This window comes from Podarcis gaigeae, assembly GCF_964106915.1.
Source record: "Podarcis gaigeae genome assembly, chromosome: 12".
NCBI lineage: Eukaryota > Metazoa > Chordata > Lepidosauria > Squamata > Lacertidae > Podarcis > Podarcis gaigeae.
In genome coordinates, this window is record NC_139688.1 from 44,771,642 (window position 1) to 44,789,766 (window position 18,125).

An 18,125-nucleotide genomic window follows, 5' to 3' on the forward strand; every position below is an offset into this window, starting at 1 on the left:
GCCCCCAGAACAGCCTGCTATCCGCAAGCCTAGGGAACCGCGCCAGTCTCTCCAGGCTTGCGGAGAGCTGCACGAAGCCCAGGAGTGCAGGCACCTCTGCGCAACCCTTGGGAGACTGCGGTGAAGTCGCGCCGGTCTCCCAAGGGTTGTGCAGAGCTTCCTGAAGCCTGCATTCGCCCCATAGGACACACACACACACACATTTCCCCTTCATTTTTGGAGGGGGAAAAGTGCATCACATAGGGCTAAAAATACGGTAAGTGGCGTAGCAAATAAAGAACGGCCAGACCCAATGCAGGTGGACTCTACCAAAACTGTAAGGTGGTGGTGGTGGTGGTGATTTATTATATTTATATATAGTGGTACCTTGGGTTAAGAACTTAATCCATTCTGGAGGTCTGCTCTTAACCTGAAACTGTTCTTAACCTGAAGACCACTTTAGCTAATGGGGCCTCCTGCTACCACCGCATGATTTCTGTTCTTATCCTGAAGCAAAGTTCTTAACCCGAGGTACTATTTCTGGGTTAGCGGAGTCTGTAACCTGAAGCGTCTGTAACCCGAGGTCCCACTGTACTGCCCTTAATCATAAGAGCTCAAGGATCTTGGTAAACAAGGAACTTGGGGGGAAAACAGATGCAGGGCACACCTAGCAACCAGAGGAGAATGGACTCCTTTTACCTGTCCCAATAAAAACCCCTCCTCATTGACTAGCTAACGGTAGATACCTTTCCATAACTCACCTGCAACTGAGAATTCGTACCACCACCAACCTTTGCATTGCGTTGAATTTTTGTTTTGGATTGTTAAAGAACTAGGAGACACATTCAAGTGGAAAGCCCCAAGCGAGGGAGCAGGCAAAGGAAGCAAATGAGCAGATGGGCGACCTAGACAAGGCTTCCCATGTTCCCTGTTTCATCGCGGTTGTCGCCACTGCTGACGGGAAGACACGAAGTACACCTCACTTCCAGTCCCCCACTGCCACTGGGAGATGGAAGGCTGCATTTTCAATCTGCAGACTTCCTTCCCTTGGCCAAGATTACAGCAGTCATTGCACAATTTGATCCAAAGTGGATATGCTTAGACAAAACTGTGCAAAGCCTAGAATTCAACAGCGCACTGACTAAAATCAACACAGATATCACACGATGAGCTTTGACGCTTGGGATACTCCGCTTTGAACTCTGCTATATTTACTAAATGATTAGGGTTGCAAAACAACAACAACAACAACAAATCTCCAAAGATCAATTAGGGCGCAGATTGAACCCAAATGGACCTGATTACTGACGTGTAAAGAATGTGAAATTTAGTTTTAGTGCTTTTGAACAGATGAGAATACAGAGGTTGGGGTTTCCCTCTCTAACCCCGTTATCTGTCCAATATTGTCTCTTCCCTTTTTATTTCGGCTACGTACCCAAAATGCTGAAACCCAATAAATATTTTTTTCTAAAATACAATACAGATCCTTCCATTGTTACCAAGGGAAAGAATTCTAAAACAATTTCACTTAGCCACATTTTTTCATTCTAGCATCATCCTTAGATAACCATTCTGATTGAAAAGTTCTTCTCCACAATGTCCTCAAACATGCAGATGAATATTTAATAATATTCTGTCCCATGATTGCCAATACATTTAATTCACAGGGAAAACACATATTTCACTACTGCCTCTGCTTCAGCTGCCCTTTATACTTTCATTTGGTCTACGAGGTCAAACTGAGAAACCACTTTCTTTTCATGCATTATTCAGGAAAGTACTCTCTCGGTGTATTGGGTTACGACACCAATCAAAGTCAGTGGTTTTTTGACCTTCCCATGTTCAGAAAAATGACATACACTCAAGACGACAACGCAATTTAATGAGAGCTTTCTGCAGTACTCCTGCTATATTTCACAGGCTAAATACTCTTCATTATTTACATATAGGGATGTGGAACATTTCCCCAAAAGTGTGGACACTTGTATATTAGCCATGTCACGGGCGTACTGTGTTTGACAACTATTAGAGGCAATTTTGTTTTCTAACATGTTATAAAAAGAATGATTAAAATTAAATAATTTAGCCTTGCATGGTCAACAAATTTTGGTTGGATATGGTAGTCAGTAATTAAGTTGGGTCACCGACGCCTCACTTGCTTCCCCCTCCAAGGCACGGGGTCCCCAACACAAACATGAAAGACTGCTCTGGTCTTTACAAACTACTCATGGGGAAGGAGAAGGTCTTCACTTTGCGGTAATCCAGTTTTGATGACCAAGCGATCCCTGTCCACGAACCACTGAAGCCAGCACACCATCCCAAACTGCCAGAAGATGCTCACACCAACTTCGCTTTCAGAAACATCCCCCCTCCCAAGATTATGCACCTGTTCTTCAGAAGGAGTGTGGCCTATCTGGAACAGACAAATGGCCCCTATTCGCAGAACCACCTGCCAACTCTCCATCTTACAAGGAATCAATGTTATGGCTCTCTTCCAGTCTACCACCAACGACCAGACACCAATACCTGCATGGCCACACATGGTTCCAGATGTAAAAGAGTTAGGTATCATCTGCATACTTCAGGTGTGGTTAACCTGTGAGGTCCCTTTAGGCTTGCCATTAAAAACAACAACAATGACAACTGGCTGCTCCTATCCCAGCCACCCCTCACTGTTATGCCATGGTACCAAAAGCTTTTTGCATCCCCGTTATTTAAAATTCAATTTAGAAAGAAACACTGACTGACTGCTCCCTGCCATGATACTCTAAGTTTTGTGACTTTCCAAGGTCCCTCAAATGTGTGTATTTAAAAAATAATAATAATTATCCTGTGTTTGTTAGCCCAGAAATGGAAACAAGAATAAAGTCCGATGAAAGAAGAATGGCAGACGAAAATAATGGACTATGCAGAATTGGACAAAATGGCAGGAAGGATTCGAAACCTGCGGGACCAGAGATTTACAGAAGATTGCAAGAAATATATGAACTATTTGAAAAGCAATTGTAACCAACAAATTACGCTAGTAGGACTACAAGAAGTTTTGTAAGGAGGAATATATGAAGTGCTACAAAGCAGATAAAGAATAGAGATACTGTTTATGAGTTTTAAATGTAACAGGGAAAATAAGAAATGTATACTAAGAGATTAGATTGGAAAATTTTCAGACAGGACTGATGGAAGTCAAAAAATTGAATACGATGTAAAAATATGTTTAATTACTGTTGAAAACGGTACGTTAAAAAAAACTAACAAAAAATTATATATATATTTTAAAAATTCTCCTGCGGGATGGGTTCCTGAAACAATTCAATGATGCCTCAATGACCCTCAAAATGTGTCTCTTAACAAAATTTAAAACTGACCCCATCTACTTCAGCCATGCTCACTTTAAATATGGCTCCGAGAGGGCTGCTGATAGGTCAGTGAAACCCTTGCCACCTCTGCAAAAAAGGGTTAGCTTCACTCCTGCTTTTACTTCTCCTCCTGATTTTGCCCATGAAGAAGCTGGAAGCTTCAGTATTTTCAGTCGTAAGAAACGTTGTCAAAGTGCATAGTATGAGTCAGACTGAGCTGCAAAACCTCCCACAAAAAGGCAGCACACTGTCCACTTTTTGTAAAGCGGATCAAATTCCTTACACTCATTAAGGGAGGCAACACTTGGAACAAATGTTGCCATAGCAGATTTTGTGGAGAGGTTTGCGGCAAAGTCCAATGAGACTGCCTGTTTAATAGCATGTGACTCTTAAAGAAGGCTCTATTGATTGGAGGAAGAGGAAGAGGAGATGCATACCCTAGTTAGGTCCATTCCAAGTTTGAGTTGCGAGATGAGGTGAAGAATTACACTGCGCTGATCTTCCAGGACTCCTATATCTTCTTCTTCATTATCTTCAGTATCTGTCACCTCATCTTCAACTAGGATCAAGTCACGCGTGGAACACTGGTTTCGGGGTGGAAGGGAGAGAGGAAGAAAATATAATCAGTATCACCAGCTGGACAAAACAAAGAACAATATGGTGTGAATTCATATGAGCTTAATTACAGAGATCCCTTAGAACACCAGATTATTTTCAAATACTCACTCAACATTGCTAACTGACTAGCATAATCTTCAGTAAGTTATGAACAATTACCAAATCCACGGAGCTGAGGAGTTGGACAAGTCATAAGGAGTTTACAGAATGAATCTGAGCATATACTATGAAAGCACCACTTTCATTTTTTTGAAATGATATTGTCATCTTACTCATTGAAAATTTTGGATGCTACGGAGCAGGACAAATGTTCTACTATCACCTAGTAAACCAGAGAAGGATATAATCATTTGAAGGGCTAGGGGTCAAATAAAGAATCAGCTAGCTAAATATTTCAAGCAGATTGGTTGTAATAGACGAAAATAAATGGTTCATTCACTATTTTAAGACTATGCATCTGTCAATAACAAGGCTGTGATGTTCAGGATGCTCTAACTTCTGGTGTTAAAGGTTATGGCAACATTGCACAATGTGTTCATTTTTCAGACATATTGGTGAGTGTTTCAAATATCAACTCCTGTACTTATTCTTGAAGAAGAAAAAGAAGAACTAAAGGATTCCTCGTCAAAAAAGCAATAATCTGTACCCTTTTAACTAAAAGTAACAGGATTCCAAATTTACTAAGATTTCCTGTTTTCAGGAGGTTGCATGCACAGTTAGTTCTACTCAAAAGTATACCCACTGAAAATAAGAGACATGGCTAACTTAGGTCCATTAACTGCAATGGGTCAACCTGGAGCAGAACTAGGGCTACCCTATTTCAAAAAGGGGAAATCCAGACACAAAAGTTGATGAGCTTTTTAAGTTGTTGAGCTTTTTATTTTATTTTATTGTATATTAATTTAGACCAAAGTGTTGAGCCCCCCCCACACACAAAAACTTTTTCAAAAATGACATTTTTGAGCTATTTTTAATGAAATTTGCCAAAATCTACACTTTCGACATGGGTTGCCATACGTCTGAATTTTCCCAGACACTTCAGCAACTTCCTCCCAGACACTGTTTCCAACAACCGAATCCCAGCTATGTCCAGGAAATTCCGGAGATATGGCAACCATAACAGAACTTAGATGGCCACAACTCAAGGAGTTTCAGGAAATGAATCATGTGGGTTATGCCAGGTATTTCTTGAGGCTATATTACTGCTTTAGTATAAACTAGACACCATGGGAAATCTTGCCTCATTTATATTTCATTTCATAAAAGCTCAGCAATAGTTCCATAGCAGTAACTACGAAATGAACCAATAAATAATTTTTAGCAGTTATAAGCAGTGTGAGAAGGGAGTTGCTCTCCTGGTATGATGAGGGAACTGAAAGAAAAGGAACAGATCAGAGAATTTAAGGTCCAGAAGAAAATAACATGTTTTACTGAATCTTTGTGACTTCACACAAAACTGAATCCATTTTTTTTACCTCCCAAAAGCTACTTACTGAAGTTCAGTAACTTTCTAGTAGTCAAAAACCCGGGGGGTCTCTGATCTACATTAGGCATCATTATATAAGCAAGTTACAGAGTAAAAATTCGCTCAGACCCCTCAATACCTTCCAAAACAATGCATTAAATATCCTTGCTCTCCAAGCAACATACACAGCTTTATCTGGCAATATAATTCCATTAGAAGAGTAGCTGTAACGCTGCCTTCAAAGATAGCACTGCATTAACTACATTAGCTATATCCATTTAAGCTCTGTAGATTGCAGTAGCTCTGAAAAAGTAAAACAGCAACTGTTTTCCCCCCTGCCAAGGCACTAAAAACCAAAGGAATAATATTCTTTCGTACGGTTATTTTACCGTACTTGTTAACTTGAACGAGTGGCTTCAATTTCAACAGGATTTTAGAGTGAGCACTGCGCACAACCTAATGCTGCAATTTTATACTTGGGTGTAAACTAATATTCTGCCCAGAGTTAAACACAGAGTTTAACTTGCAAAGGGGAGAGGAGAAGACAGAAAGAACTTATTAATGGAGCTTCAAAACTTACAGAGGATGTTTCTACAGCGGGTTTGTTTATCATCCAGCTCGACCTCATTGAGCGTCCTGAGCTACGTAACAGCGCTGCTGTTTTCGGTGGCTGCTGCCTAGCTCCTTTAATAACAGGCGAGCTGGAGCTAGGAATTAGTAGTACCAGGAAGAGTCAGGAGAAGCCTCCCCTCCCTGCTCTGCCCCCACCTCCTTTTTAATTTCCACTGAATTTGAAAAGCATGATGTCAATTCAGCACGAATCTGCTGCCTACCATCCCAGTCATGTGACGCGGGATCAGCGAGCTTAAACTACAAATCGCTTACAACAGGAGAAATGATGCTGTGCTGCGGGGGCCCTGGGTCTCTCCCCCTCTGGGCACAGGAGCTAACCTTACAAAAAGAGCATTTTGTTCAGTGCTGAGAACAGGGGCGGATTTCGGCTAGCAGGTGTTTTTGTGTTTTGTTTTGTTTTTTAAAAAATTCCTATTGCAGAGGGCTTTCGTTCTTTCTTTTTTAAAACAAGATGTCAGATTCCAAGTGCCTCTGCAGAGGCGGAAGAGCTACCCTATGCCAGATTATAAGAAGCATATTGCAATTTTGCTAGAAGTTTATTAGACTTAGAGAAAGGGTTACAAAATCATCCACACACACACACACTCACCCAAGAAGGTTTATATCAGGCTTCCTCAACCTCGGCCCCTCCAGGTGTTTTGAGACTACAATTGCCATCACCCCTGACCACTGGTCCTGCTAGCTAGGGATCATGGGAGTTGTAGGCCAAAAACATCTGGAGGGACGAGATTGAGGAAGCCTGGTTTATATGAATGAAATGTGAGTTGCTGCCAATGAAGATGAGTTTAGGACAGGCGTAGGCAAACTCAGCCCTCCAGGTGTTTGGGACTACAATTCCCATCACCCCTGACCACTGGTCCTATTAGCTAGGGATGGTGGGAATTGTAGGGCCTATGCCTGGTTTAGGAAAATGCATATAAAGCCATCAGTCAAGAGCCACTTCATACTGTCCCCACAAATTTGGGTGTGCAGCCATAGTCTGTATCCAACGCATTAATCATGAAAAGGTAAAGCTACCCCTGACCGTTAGGTCCGGTCACGGATGACTCTGGGGTTGTGCACTCATCTTGCTCTATAGGCCAAGGGTGCCTGCGTTTGTCCGCAGACAACTTCTGGGTCATGTGGCCAGCATGACTAAGTTGCTTCTGGTGAACCAGAGCAGTGCATGGAAACGCCGTTTACCTTCGCGCCGGAGCAGTACCTATTTATCTACTTGCACTCTGACGTGCTTTTGAACTGCTAGGTTGGCAGGAAAAGGGACTGAGCAACGGGAGCTCACCCCGTCGTGGGGATTCGAACCGCCGACCTTCTGATCAGCAAGCCCTAGGCTCTTTGGTTTAGACCACAGCACCACCTGCGTTTATTATGTACTACATAATCAGTCTATATTACAAACCTAAAACTAAACAAGTTAACCAGATTTCAGAAACTTCTTCCACAGCCACTAAATGGTGTTTGATGCATCAATTTAAGCTAGATTAGTTTGCAGTGAAGTCTACCAACCCACAGCTGTGTTTATCCTGAACACTGTATTAGTGTGTACAGAAAAACATCGCAATGATTATCAGTATAATGTCACCTTTTCCAGAGGACACTCCAGTAAGTGACTGATCAATTTACTATTATGTTCTATAGAGAGGGAAATTATTGATAGTTTTAATGCACTCTGTCCTTGCTCTAAGTAACGATCAGGCAGTATGACCTATTGAATTTGTCAAAGCACATGGTCAATGGCTGTGTGCTGCGCTCCCAAAGAGAAACCAACTCATTAAGATCCTGTTAAACTCGTATCAGACAGCGACGGCACAACCCTAGAAGTGTTTCCTCAGAAGTAAGCCCTACTGAGTTCAATTTTACCTCCAAGTGAGCAAATACCACTCACTGTCCCAAAACACACACCTGAGGCAATGTTTGTTTTTTAAAAGAGGGTTTTGCTTCTAATTGTAATTACTTGCATGTAATTACTTGGCCAACAGCATGGCCAACAGCCAAGGATAATGGGAGTCATATAATCAATCAATCAATCAATCAAATAAATAAATAAATTCAGAATGGCCACAGGTTCCCCAATCCTTAATTTAATGGGACACATTCAAAGTTTTATAAGTGTAAAGAAGATCTTCAGTTAGCCTGCTGTTCTTTATCTTCTTTTTCTAAGTGGACACTAAAATGTTTAGACAATTATAATAATAGATTGTATATTTAGCACTCTTACAAAAAGGATTCTGATCCCCTTTTTAGCATTCTTCTAATGAACAATGCTGATGGCCCAATTCAATGAACCAATGTGTTTCTATCCAAATACATGATATATTATGCTCTCAATTCTATCTAAGTTTCCTTCCTGCATTTTGCACCAGTATTAAACTTGAACAAATGAAAACAGACAACGGCAGAAGAGTTTGGATTTGATATCCCGCTTTATCATTACCCGAAGGAGTCTCAAAGCGGTTCGCAATCTCCTTTCCCTTCCTCCCCCACAACAAACACTCTGCGAGGTGAGTGGGGCTGAGAGACTTCAAAGAAGTGTGACTGGCCCAAGGTCACCCATCAGCTGCATGTGGAGGAGCAGGGAAGCGAACCCGGTTCACCAGATTACGAGACTACTGCTCTTAACCACTACACCACACTGGCACATTATAGAGCAGCCAAAAAGGGGGAGAAGGGGAGGCAGTTCAGCCAAGCAAGTCTAGTCCCCTAAATTCTGCATGTAACCATGCGTTAAAATGGGCCATTTCCTTGAAATTTAGTATCAATGTCCACGAGGTTATAAACACACAACACAGTGTAAAACTGCAATTAAAATTTCGTGGTTTCTTTATTATGGCCAGAATCTTCCCCAAAAAGCAAACCCGCCTTGTTCCACTCTTTCAGGGAGAGATAAGGGCTAATGGCTTCTATTTCCCAAGCAGCAGACTTCTGTGAAACATGGCAAACTCATTTTTTAAAAACTAAGGAGACTTTTCAAAAGCAGTTTCTGATATGGTTATCTGGCGTTCAAGTCAAATATTCCACACGGATATGCTCAAGGCCTTGGATGCACCTAAAGTACCTCTTTGGATCCTGGCCAATAACATTTGGCAATGCTGGGATGGCAAAGAGAGAAAGATCAAAACTAATTACAATGTTCGTTTTGAACACATGGTAAATCTCAAGGACAACACATCTTAATCAGAGTTGGTATCAAATACTCAAGAAACAGGCCAGCACCAAATAGAGTTGATATGAATCAAAGCAAGCAGTGGCCCTTATAGGTTTGTCCTTAATTGAAAAGAAAGAAAGAGAAAAGACTTAAAATTATTGCTGCAGCTAACATTGCTAGGTCTAGTTTAAAAACCCGACAATACTAGAATCCCCATGGTGCACTGCAGGTTTTTGAAATTTGCAAACAAGAGTGAACACTCAGAACCTTAACGGATCAGCCTTAAATGTCTACCCAGTCCAGTATTCTTTGCAAAAATAATAATAATCCAGAATTAAATAGTTCACTATGAACTGGTCAGTGGTCAGAGGAGGACCACATCCACCTCTTGCCATACCCTGATATGCATATGCCGCATAAAAATCCCAAGAATCTGATGAAAATTAGGGTTATGGCTTGGATCTTAACTTTGTGAAAGGAAGGTGTTACTGTTCATGGAAAGGGAGCAGCCCCCATGGAAGTTGGGTGAGTGTAACTCAACAAGTTAGCAAAACACTAGGCTCCAAGCTTATGCAACTATAATATATTTACAGGGAGATATGCATTTCCTGTTTTTATTGGAGAGATTGTGCAAAACACACATCTTATGCAGGGTGTTCCACTCCCAAGAGAAAATAAAGGCAGAAGCTTTGGCTTAAAAGGCATTTGCTACAGTATAAAATATGTACGCAAACAGGTTTACCAGGGAGATTTTACTTGCGTGCACAATGTCTGTTGCAGCAAGCTATAAAAATCAAGATTAGTTAGATTGGAATAAGTCATTTCTGTCAATGCTGCTGCAGTGGGCTTAATGTCATTTAATTCTACTTTTAGTGTAATTGTACATTTAATCATTTGAGCTAAGCATACCTTACCTGGGACTTTCCAATTGATTATGTCAGATGTCATATTTGGGTGGTCCGATATAGCAAATAAGCTTAGAACAGCAGCATTTTGCCAACAGATTAATTTAGCCGTACGAATCATTACAGGCTAAAGGCATTTGCAGTACTATGCAGCCTAAAAAGGATTTAATCAAGCATAATGGAAAAAGACAGGCCACAGTAAGAAATCCTTTAATGTCTCTGCAACACAGAGAATGTGCCTTGCTATGTAATACTGAACATGCTCTTGTCAAAGCTGAAACTGTTCATTTTCTGGTAAGTGCAAGCAACACTGACAAGGTACGCTTATCGTTTAGTCCATTTGGGATCATTAAAAGCTTGCATTTCATTTCAAGTGCAAGGCAAAACGAAAACATTCCGATCTCAGGTAATTCCTGTGTGTGTCTGTGTATTTCTGCAAGCTTAGCAACAGGAGTCCATGGAATGTCTATTTTGTGCAACTATTTTTATCATTCATACAAACCAAGATGCCATAAAGATCCAAGTCCAATATAAAGTCACCTTGCATTAAATATAAACATTCAGAATAAACTCTTTTTAGCAGACTAGCCAGAGCAGCAATGCGCTTCAGATACGGCACAACACAACCTTGCTACTCACCTGGGAGGCATATGAACTGGTCCCTGGGCTGGCACCCGAGTAGCAAGATGCCATAAAAAAACCTAGCACCATCAGGGACAGGACTTGGCTAGATCTTTTCTCTCTGGTGTACTAGGACTGTACCACATGATGTTAGAGTCTCTGGAGCATTGGTAGAACTTCTAAACTCTAGAAAACAAGAAAGCAGTGCCTGCAGTTCCTACCATGTAGGTCGAAAAACAATTAAGTTATAGGAGATGGAAGGATGGAGATGATGGTCAGAGGGAGCTAGCAAGTAGCTAAGAAAAGGCCCAAGTCTGCAGTAGGGGGACAACTGGGGTCTGTGAGGATCAGAGCAGGGGACAGAGACACAAATTCCATACTGGGTAAGGAGCTAATTATCCACTAAATCAGTGAGATGAGTAGGGAAGGAGGAAATTAGGAGGAAAGGAGTAAGTAGGAAAACGGGAGGGTTATTGTAAACATGTTTGGTTTTTTTATAAGTCAGCACAAATGCTGGAAAGGGAAGCAGAGCAACAAGGGGAAATTAAAATAGGAGCCAAGATAAAGGAGAACGGTCTACCCACCTGGGGTAGGAAAAGAGCTGGTCCCTTAAAGAAACATGATACTGACAGGAGAAGTTGCACCTCTGCTGTCACAATGATCCTCAATGATGTATGCAAGTCATAAGCCATTAAGTTCAGCTTGCTCTGGACAGGGGGTGCTTGGGATTTGAACCGCAGGGCTAATTCGCTCCCGGCCTGAAGTATATTAAATTCCATCACTTCCAAGGCACAAATAAAAAAAGATTCTTTTCAAGCCTATGTAAAGAAGGTCTGAAACGAAAGGACTGGCAGTCTTCACAAACATCCCAGCACCTTCAGAAAGTAGCACGTTGGGCGATTATCAGGTTTTGTTTGAAGAGGTCGAAAGTATTCTCCTATTCACGAAGCACTGCCCCACACTCTGAAGGGGCTCCATCCACCCTCAGCTGTTGACATTGCATTGTTTACAATGGGATCCTCCATTAGCATTCGAATTATGATGCACCAATGCAGGGATGGGTAATCTTTTCACCACCACTTCAGCACCAAATTTGGCAGTAAGAGGCTGCATACCAGGGGCCTGAAGTGAGCTAGGCCATTCACACATGCACACACAATGGAGATTTACATGGAGAGGAGATGTACAGAGGTGTCTCTCCCCACATGCCTTCCTCCCATCAGAGTTTTGTTTCCCCCATCCTTCCAAACAGTGATCTCCATTGAGGGAAGATACACAGGGATGAACACTCCCTAATGCACCCTTCCTCTTCATCACAATCACACTCCCCACCCTGACAATCAGCAATATTTGGCAGCACACAGGGGGAAGCTGTCTGGGCACTGGTGCATTGAAACAAGGACTGGATGTGGCTTCCTCAGGTGTGCAGTAATGAAAGCAAAGGGATGTCAAAAGTCGCAACTGAAATAGGCAGCAAACAAGACCTGAGAAGCCAATGATAAAAACGGGAGTGTGGGAGTTATTGTGGAACAGGTTTTTTTCCCCATTTCGACCTTACAAGCAAATAAGAGGAGCATGTTCAGTAGAATCAGAGAGTCTCCAATGGCTGTCATCTGAAAAAGAACTCCCCACACACACCTTGCAAAGTTTTGCCTAGATTCAGAATAAACTCCTGTACATGGTATTATCTCGAGTCAACAAGTTAGCCACTTAGCTAACACCTGCCCAAGTTGCCTTAGCTTTGCACCTTGGGCAACACCTATCACAGCCTATTCATTAAACAGTTTTATGAGGGGGAAGGGGGAAAGTTGCAGAGTTGAGTGAGAACTGTGGAAAAAGCAGAATGCATTCAGTAAAGATGTATTCTGCAGACAGACACCCCCCTGGAAGAACAGGTCAACAAATGTCCAATTGCTCTATTAATCAAGCTTCTTCTGTCCTTCATAGCAATGTGTTGTCCCCTCCAGCAAGCATAGAGGCCTTGGGAAGAGGGAGGGTCTTGCATTACTTGTGTGAAGGCTTGGACACTTGCTATTTCTTCTCTTACCGAAACTGCAATGGAAGCGAGAACCTGTCTGCGATTTCTGGGAGTTCCTTCTTCCTAGAGGAGCAAAAGACACACACTCCTAGCAAGCACAACTGTGGGCAGCTGGAAAAATCCTCTCTTAGCCACCTTGTATCTCATTCCAGACTAATAATTTGCTAACCCATATAATTTGTTTAGTTATACACACACACACAAGCCACTATCTCCCTCTGGTATGAATACACACAAAACAGGGGTGGGGAATGTTAGCATACCCCAAATTCAGAATAGACGCTGAATGAAACAAAAGTTATAGATATAAACCCTTCAATTGAGTATTTTAAAAAAGAAATCCCACTTGACATCAAGAACCCAGATTCTACCAGCCACAGCAGTGTTTTCCAAATCTGGGTCTCCAGCTGTTTTTGGACTACCATTTCCATCATCCTTGACTGCTGGTCTTGCTAGCTATCGATGATGGGCATTGTAGTCCAAAAACAGCTGGAGAAACCCTAAACTACTGGTATGAGGGGGCAAAAAGGAGCATTATTATTTACTATTGGTAATATCTAGCTGTGTCAGTCTGTTTCCTCAGGGGTAGCATTAAATGGTTCATTCTGTTTCAAGAGACAAGTCAAATCTCATTTTATTTAGTTACTTGCAATGTATATTTTGGATGTCAGCCAAAACTCTCTCCCCCCACCCCCACCCCTCCCAGTCAGTTCATGAACTCTAATTAAGAGAGATGCAATTTACAGCAACACACCCCAACAGAAGTCAGAGGAAAGCCAATTACTAGACGAAATCTGCCTGTAAATACTCAAGCGCCATGCCAACACTCCAGGAAGAAGCAGCATCCTGCCATAGAGATCCTCCTTTTCAGGATCTATGTAAGCTGGCTTGCCAGATATTGCAAAGTCAAAAGCACGCTGATAACACGAAGCAACAAACGTTGCAATCAATGCTATATTCTGCACCTAGAAGCCACAAAGCCTCTCAAACAGTCTGCTATCTCTTAGAAAAAATACAGTGAGAATCTAACAAGGTGGCATGTGTGTATGGAAAGTGAAACAGTTTTAAATATAATGTTAGGGGGGTTTGGGGGGGTTTCAGTCTCGATGGTGCCCTAAATCCCTTCCAATTCTTGGGATCTTGTATTCCATGAATGTTAGACTCTAGTAGAGAAGGTTGCCAAACCAGTCAGGCAAGTTCCTAGTAAGACAGTGACCTAAGCTGGCAATTTGACTGCCCTCATCAGCATCGAAAAGAATGAGCTAAGTTGCAATAGCTGCAGCTAAGTGAAGGGGAAGAATAGGTCCAAAGTGGGGAGGGCTGGGCTAAAGAGTGCTGGAGAGAGATAGCTGAGCTGGAAGCAGAGAGGCATGGATTTTTTAGCTCTGTGCTGGACTTTGCAACCAGACAGGGAAGCAAAATCTCTTGCAGTGTTAAAGCTGAGATCTCAAGCTCGGGTTGCGCACATGTGCAAATAAAACCATTTATCCTAAAGACACCGCAGTCTCTGCTGACCTTCATTCCGTGGAAACCAAACCCTGGAGAAACCTTGAAGCCTCTCACTGTTCAGAGACTGGGGTGGCATTTATAATCAGAGAACTGTAGAGTCCAACCCCCTGCAATGAAGGAATATGCTGCTGTCCCATATGCGGATTGAACCTGAAGCCCTGACATCATCAGCACCACGCTCTAACCAACTGAGCTATCCATTTCTATACACTTTATTCAGCAGCTTACGTGCTAAACTGGTTTTTAAAGCTCTTTAGGTATGCCACTCCCTATCTATTCCAGGCTGCAGAAGTCATTCTTCGTGGAGGATAAGACATGACAACCACCAGAACATTGGAAAAGGGTGAAGGAACTTGATGATGGCAAGTACCAGATGAGCGACTCGAGGGGAAGGGGAAGGGAAGGAGAGATGGGTGCAACCACATATTGATGATGTGTCACTCAGGATATCCCGACACCCTCCCTGAGCAGCTTCCTGTAGGTATTAAACAAGCTGCAACCCTGTTGAGATGCCAGTGTTTAGTCTACGAGACAGAAGAGATGGTGGCCATAAGGGATGATTGAATGAAATGGATTTATATAAAGTGGTACCTCCGTATGCACACAAGATCCCGAGGAATCTGCAACCGGAGGTGCCTGTTCTGCGCATGCGCACGGCGCATAGACCGCTTCTGCGCATGTGCAGGTAGCAAAACCCACTAAACCGGCACAGCGTGGCGTGGGGACCCACTTCCGTGGTGCCAAAAATTGTGTCTGTGCATGCTCAGATGCCCAAAATCGCGCCTGCACAGACGTCAAAAAATTTGTCTGCACAGATGCCGAAAATCGCGGCCATGGGAGTGATCTGGCCCATGGAGGGACATCCGCTGGAGTGAACCAGCCCAGGCGAGGAAAACCTTCCCAACCCCTGCTCTACACCTCCACTGAAAGCACTGAAAGATTGTCTTAAAGGAGCAAAGTGCCTTTTGAAGCAGCCTCTCCCTCCTCCAGCTGCCGTAAGAGGGCACTTGGGCAGCAGCAGGTCCAGTTCCCCGCCTGCTTAAAGGAGAAGGCAAAGTTTTGTTTTTTTTACTCTCCATTCATCAGCTGGGAACAGGGTAGCACAGCCAATACAAGATTAAACCCTGCCCATCAGCTGATGTCAACAGTGATGTCACGCCCGGCAAGTAAAACTGGTCCCCCGCTGGTGGACGAAAGTTGGGCCACAAGTCAGATATTTCTTACCCCAGTTACACAACAAACATTCAGTCTGCTTTCAGACACTGACCAGCAACTGATCCTCTTCTCTCTGCGGAGCTGGCATCCCTGATATAAAACAATACTCTCCACCATCACCAATACTCTCCCAGTTCAACCCCTTCGAATTACGTGGGCCATAAAATCGAGCAGTCGGCAGCGTTTTGAGGAGTTAATACTATTTTCAATAGGTTGCATATCTAAAGCGTAAAAGATGGGATATAAAAAGTTCCACCACGTAATTTTAAAATTGAGTCTCTCTTCAAAAAAGGGGGGAGGGGGTTGAAGGGCAAATGTGCATTTAATTCTATAAATATCTAGGCCAAACCTTAAATTGTGTGTGTGGGTTTTTAAAAGGGGGGGGGGGAGGCAGCGAGTCTGCTTCAAGCCCGGGAGGAGGGCCAAGCCTGAGGGGTGAATCAATGCTCAAAAATCAATGGAATGTACATCTGTTCTTTTCACAGCAAAGGCAGGGAAAAGCCTAGCTTACCCACCCTAGGAGAGGAAAATCAATGCACTCCCTAAGTGGAGTTTTAAAAGCAGCCTGGGTTGGTGGTGAAAAGAACAACTAGAAAGGAAATTCACCAGGTTTTGGGCGCATGGAGGGGGAAGAGAGAGAGAAAGTCAGAGCCCTTTGAAAAATAAAGGAATTGTCTCTTTGGAATATCTAGTGTTGTTGTTGGCATCTGATGCCAATTTCGTTGCACTTGTGCAATGTTGCACTTGTGTAATGACAATAAAGAATCTATCTATCTATCTATCTATCTATCTATCTATCTATCTAAGAAAGTCAGAGCCCTTTGAAAAATAAAGGAATTGTCTCTTTGGAATATCTAGTGTTGTTGTTGGCATCTGATGTCTGTCTCAAGAGACAGATATCTAGTGATGCCTATCTTAAAGGGTTATTTTAAGGGTGACTAAGTTACTGCTTTTCTGAAGTGGTTCAAAGCACCTTGCAGGTATTCAGATACTGGAAGCAAGGCATTAACTACAAAAGTGATGCACCGAGACTGGCAGGTAACACTAAGCCAAGCTACGACTTGGCAAGAACAAATAACTGCAGGAGAGGAGAGGGCAGCAGCTGAGCTTCTCCCCTCTTGTTTTGCTGCTGTGCTGAGCCAAGCCATGATCTGGCTTCATGTACCGTCCAAACTCAGGCTTGTGGGTTAAGCTTTCTTCAGACAAACCATGAGCTGCAACCGAGATTTGCCCTATGGCTTTGCAGCTTGTGGTGTGTCTTGGACAGCAAAACCATGAGCAGAGCTGCAGAGAATACTAACTTAATGGCTTAGTGTGTTATGTGAGAACGAGGGCATTATGAGCTGATTTGATGTTTCCGTGTATAGCTTCGCAAATGACACTTGGCTGTATTTTCCCCTTTAACCATTTTCCCATTTATCAGGTTTGTTGTTGTTGTTGTTGTTTTGAAAGTGCAAATTCTACTCCATGAACCATGGCCATTTCAAAGTATAAAGTAGACAAAAGTTGAGCAATTTTAAAATGTCTTACTCATTACAAATTTTTAACTTTCATATCTTTGGGTTGTATCCAATGAAGTCATCCCACTTGCTTTGAGGGTTCCTCCAACCCCCAGATACAGCCCTTGATGTTTCATAAATTGGGGTGCTTTGATGGAAGAAGGATGATCCACAAAAGAAGAAAGTTTCATAGGCAAAATCTGGCCAGAAATCTCCACAATCAGGTACATCTATATGGTTATTTACTCTAGCTTTACTCACTGTTAGGCAAAAAACACCTAGAGAGATAGATAGAGCGATAGAGCGATAGAGCGATAGAGAGATAGAGAGATAGAGAGATAGAGAGATAGATATTGCAATTCAAAAATTTACTTTCAAATGAGAAACTTAAGATTTACAAAAAAAAGAATATTAATGTCTTTGAACAAAGGGAGGGAAGTCTACTTTGTTCATGCTATATTTGTTTCTTTATACAAGCCTGAACTACTTCTTGTTGTTGTTGGTTTAAAATTAAGAAAACATGAGTTTTACAAAAGCCTCATTATGAAAACAAAATCCTGCAGAAGGATTTTTAATCAGCATAAAAGCAAGCAACAACTATTAAATTAGTCTTTACTTCAATTTATACAAAAGAGGGTACAATTGTGTACAGTGGTACCTCGGGATGCGAACAGGATCCGTTCCGGAGCCCCGTTTGCATCCCAAATGGATTGCAAGACACGATGGCGTGTCTGCGCGGGTCGCGTTTCGCTGCTTCTCCGCTTGTGCGTGACGCCATTTTGAGCATCTGCGCATGCGCGAGCAGCGAAACCTGGAAGTAATGCACTCCGCTACTTCCGGGTTGCCGCAGAGCGCAACTCGAACGTGCTCAACCCGAAGCACATTCAACTCGATGTATGGCTGTATTAATATTTTTACTTTTAATATTTTTACATGAATAAGCATGAACATCCTTGTCTCTTGAGCTTTTGACCAACTACACATTTGACTTGAGTGATGCTAGGTATTGTCAGAATCTGCCTGTAACATGTTCTAATTCTTAAAGAAAAAAACTTCAATCTTCTACCATATACTTTTGTATACAGTAAAAGGTTTCAAAGCATAGCCACTGGAACAGCTTTGACCACTAGGTGGGGATCTATGGC

At 42.4% G+C, this 18,125-nt stretch overlaps 2 protein-coding genes across 6 annotated transcripts in view; one reads left to right on the plus strand and one right to left on the minus strand.

Annotated features, from left to right (window-relative positions):
• The window catches only part of STT3B (STT3 oligosaccharyltransferase complex catalytic subunit B), a 259,595-nt gene that overhangs the window by 73,295 nt on the left and 168,175 nt on the right, over positions 1-18,125 (plus strand). The gene's annotated exons all lie outside the window — the stretch shown is intronic.
• The window catches only part of OSBPL10 (oxysterol binding protein like 10), a 74,147-nt gene that overhangs the window by 15,544 nt on the left and 40,478 nt on the right, over positions 1-18,125 (minus strand). For 2 of the 5 annotated variants that reach the window (XR_014556816.1, XM_083705770.1), the window contains exons 7-8: positions 12,728-12,820; positions 3,773-3,919 (exon numbers count right to left, since the gene is read on the minus strand). Coding sequence is in view for 4 of the 5 variants with exons in the window: in XM_083705770.1 (XP_083561896.1) it covers positions 3,773-3,919; positions 12,728-12,820 (240 nt within the window). In the remaining variant the exon portion in view is untranslated. The remainder of the gene's footprint in view (positions 1-3,772; positions 3,920-12,727; positions 12,821-18,125) is intronic. The other 3 variants (XM_083705773.1, XM_083705772.1, XM_083705771.1) reach the window with 2 other exon arrangements.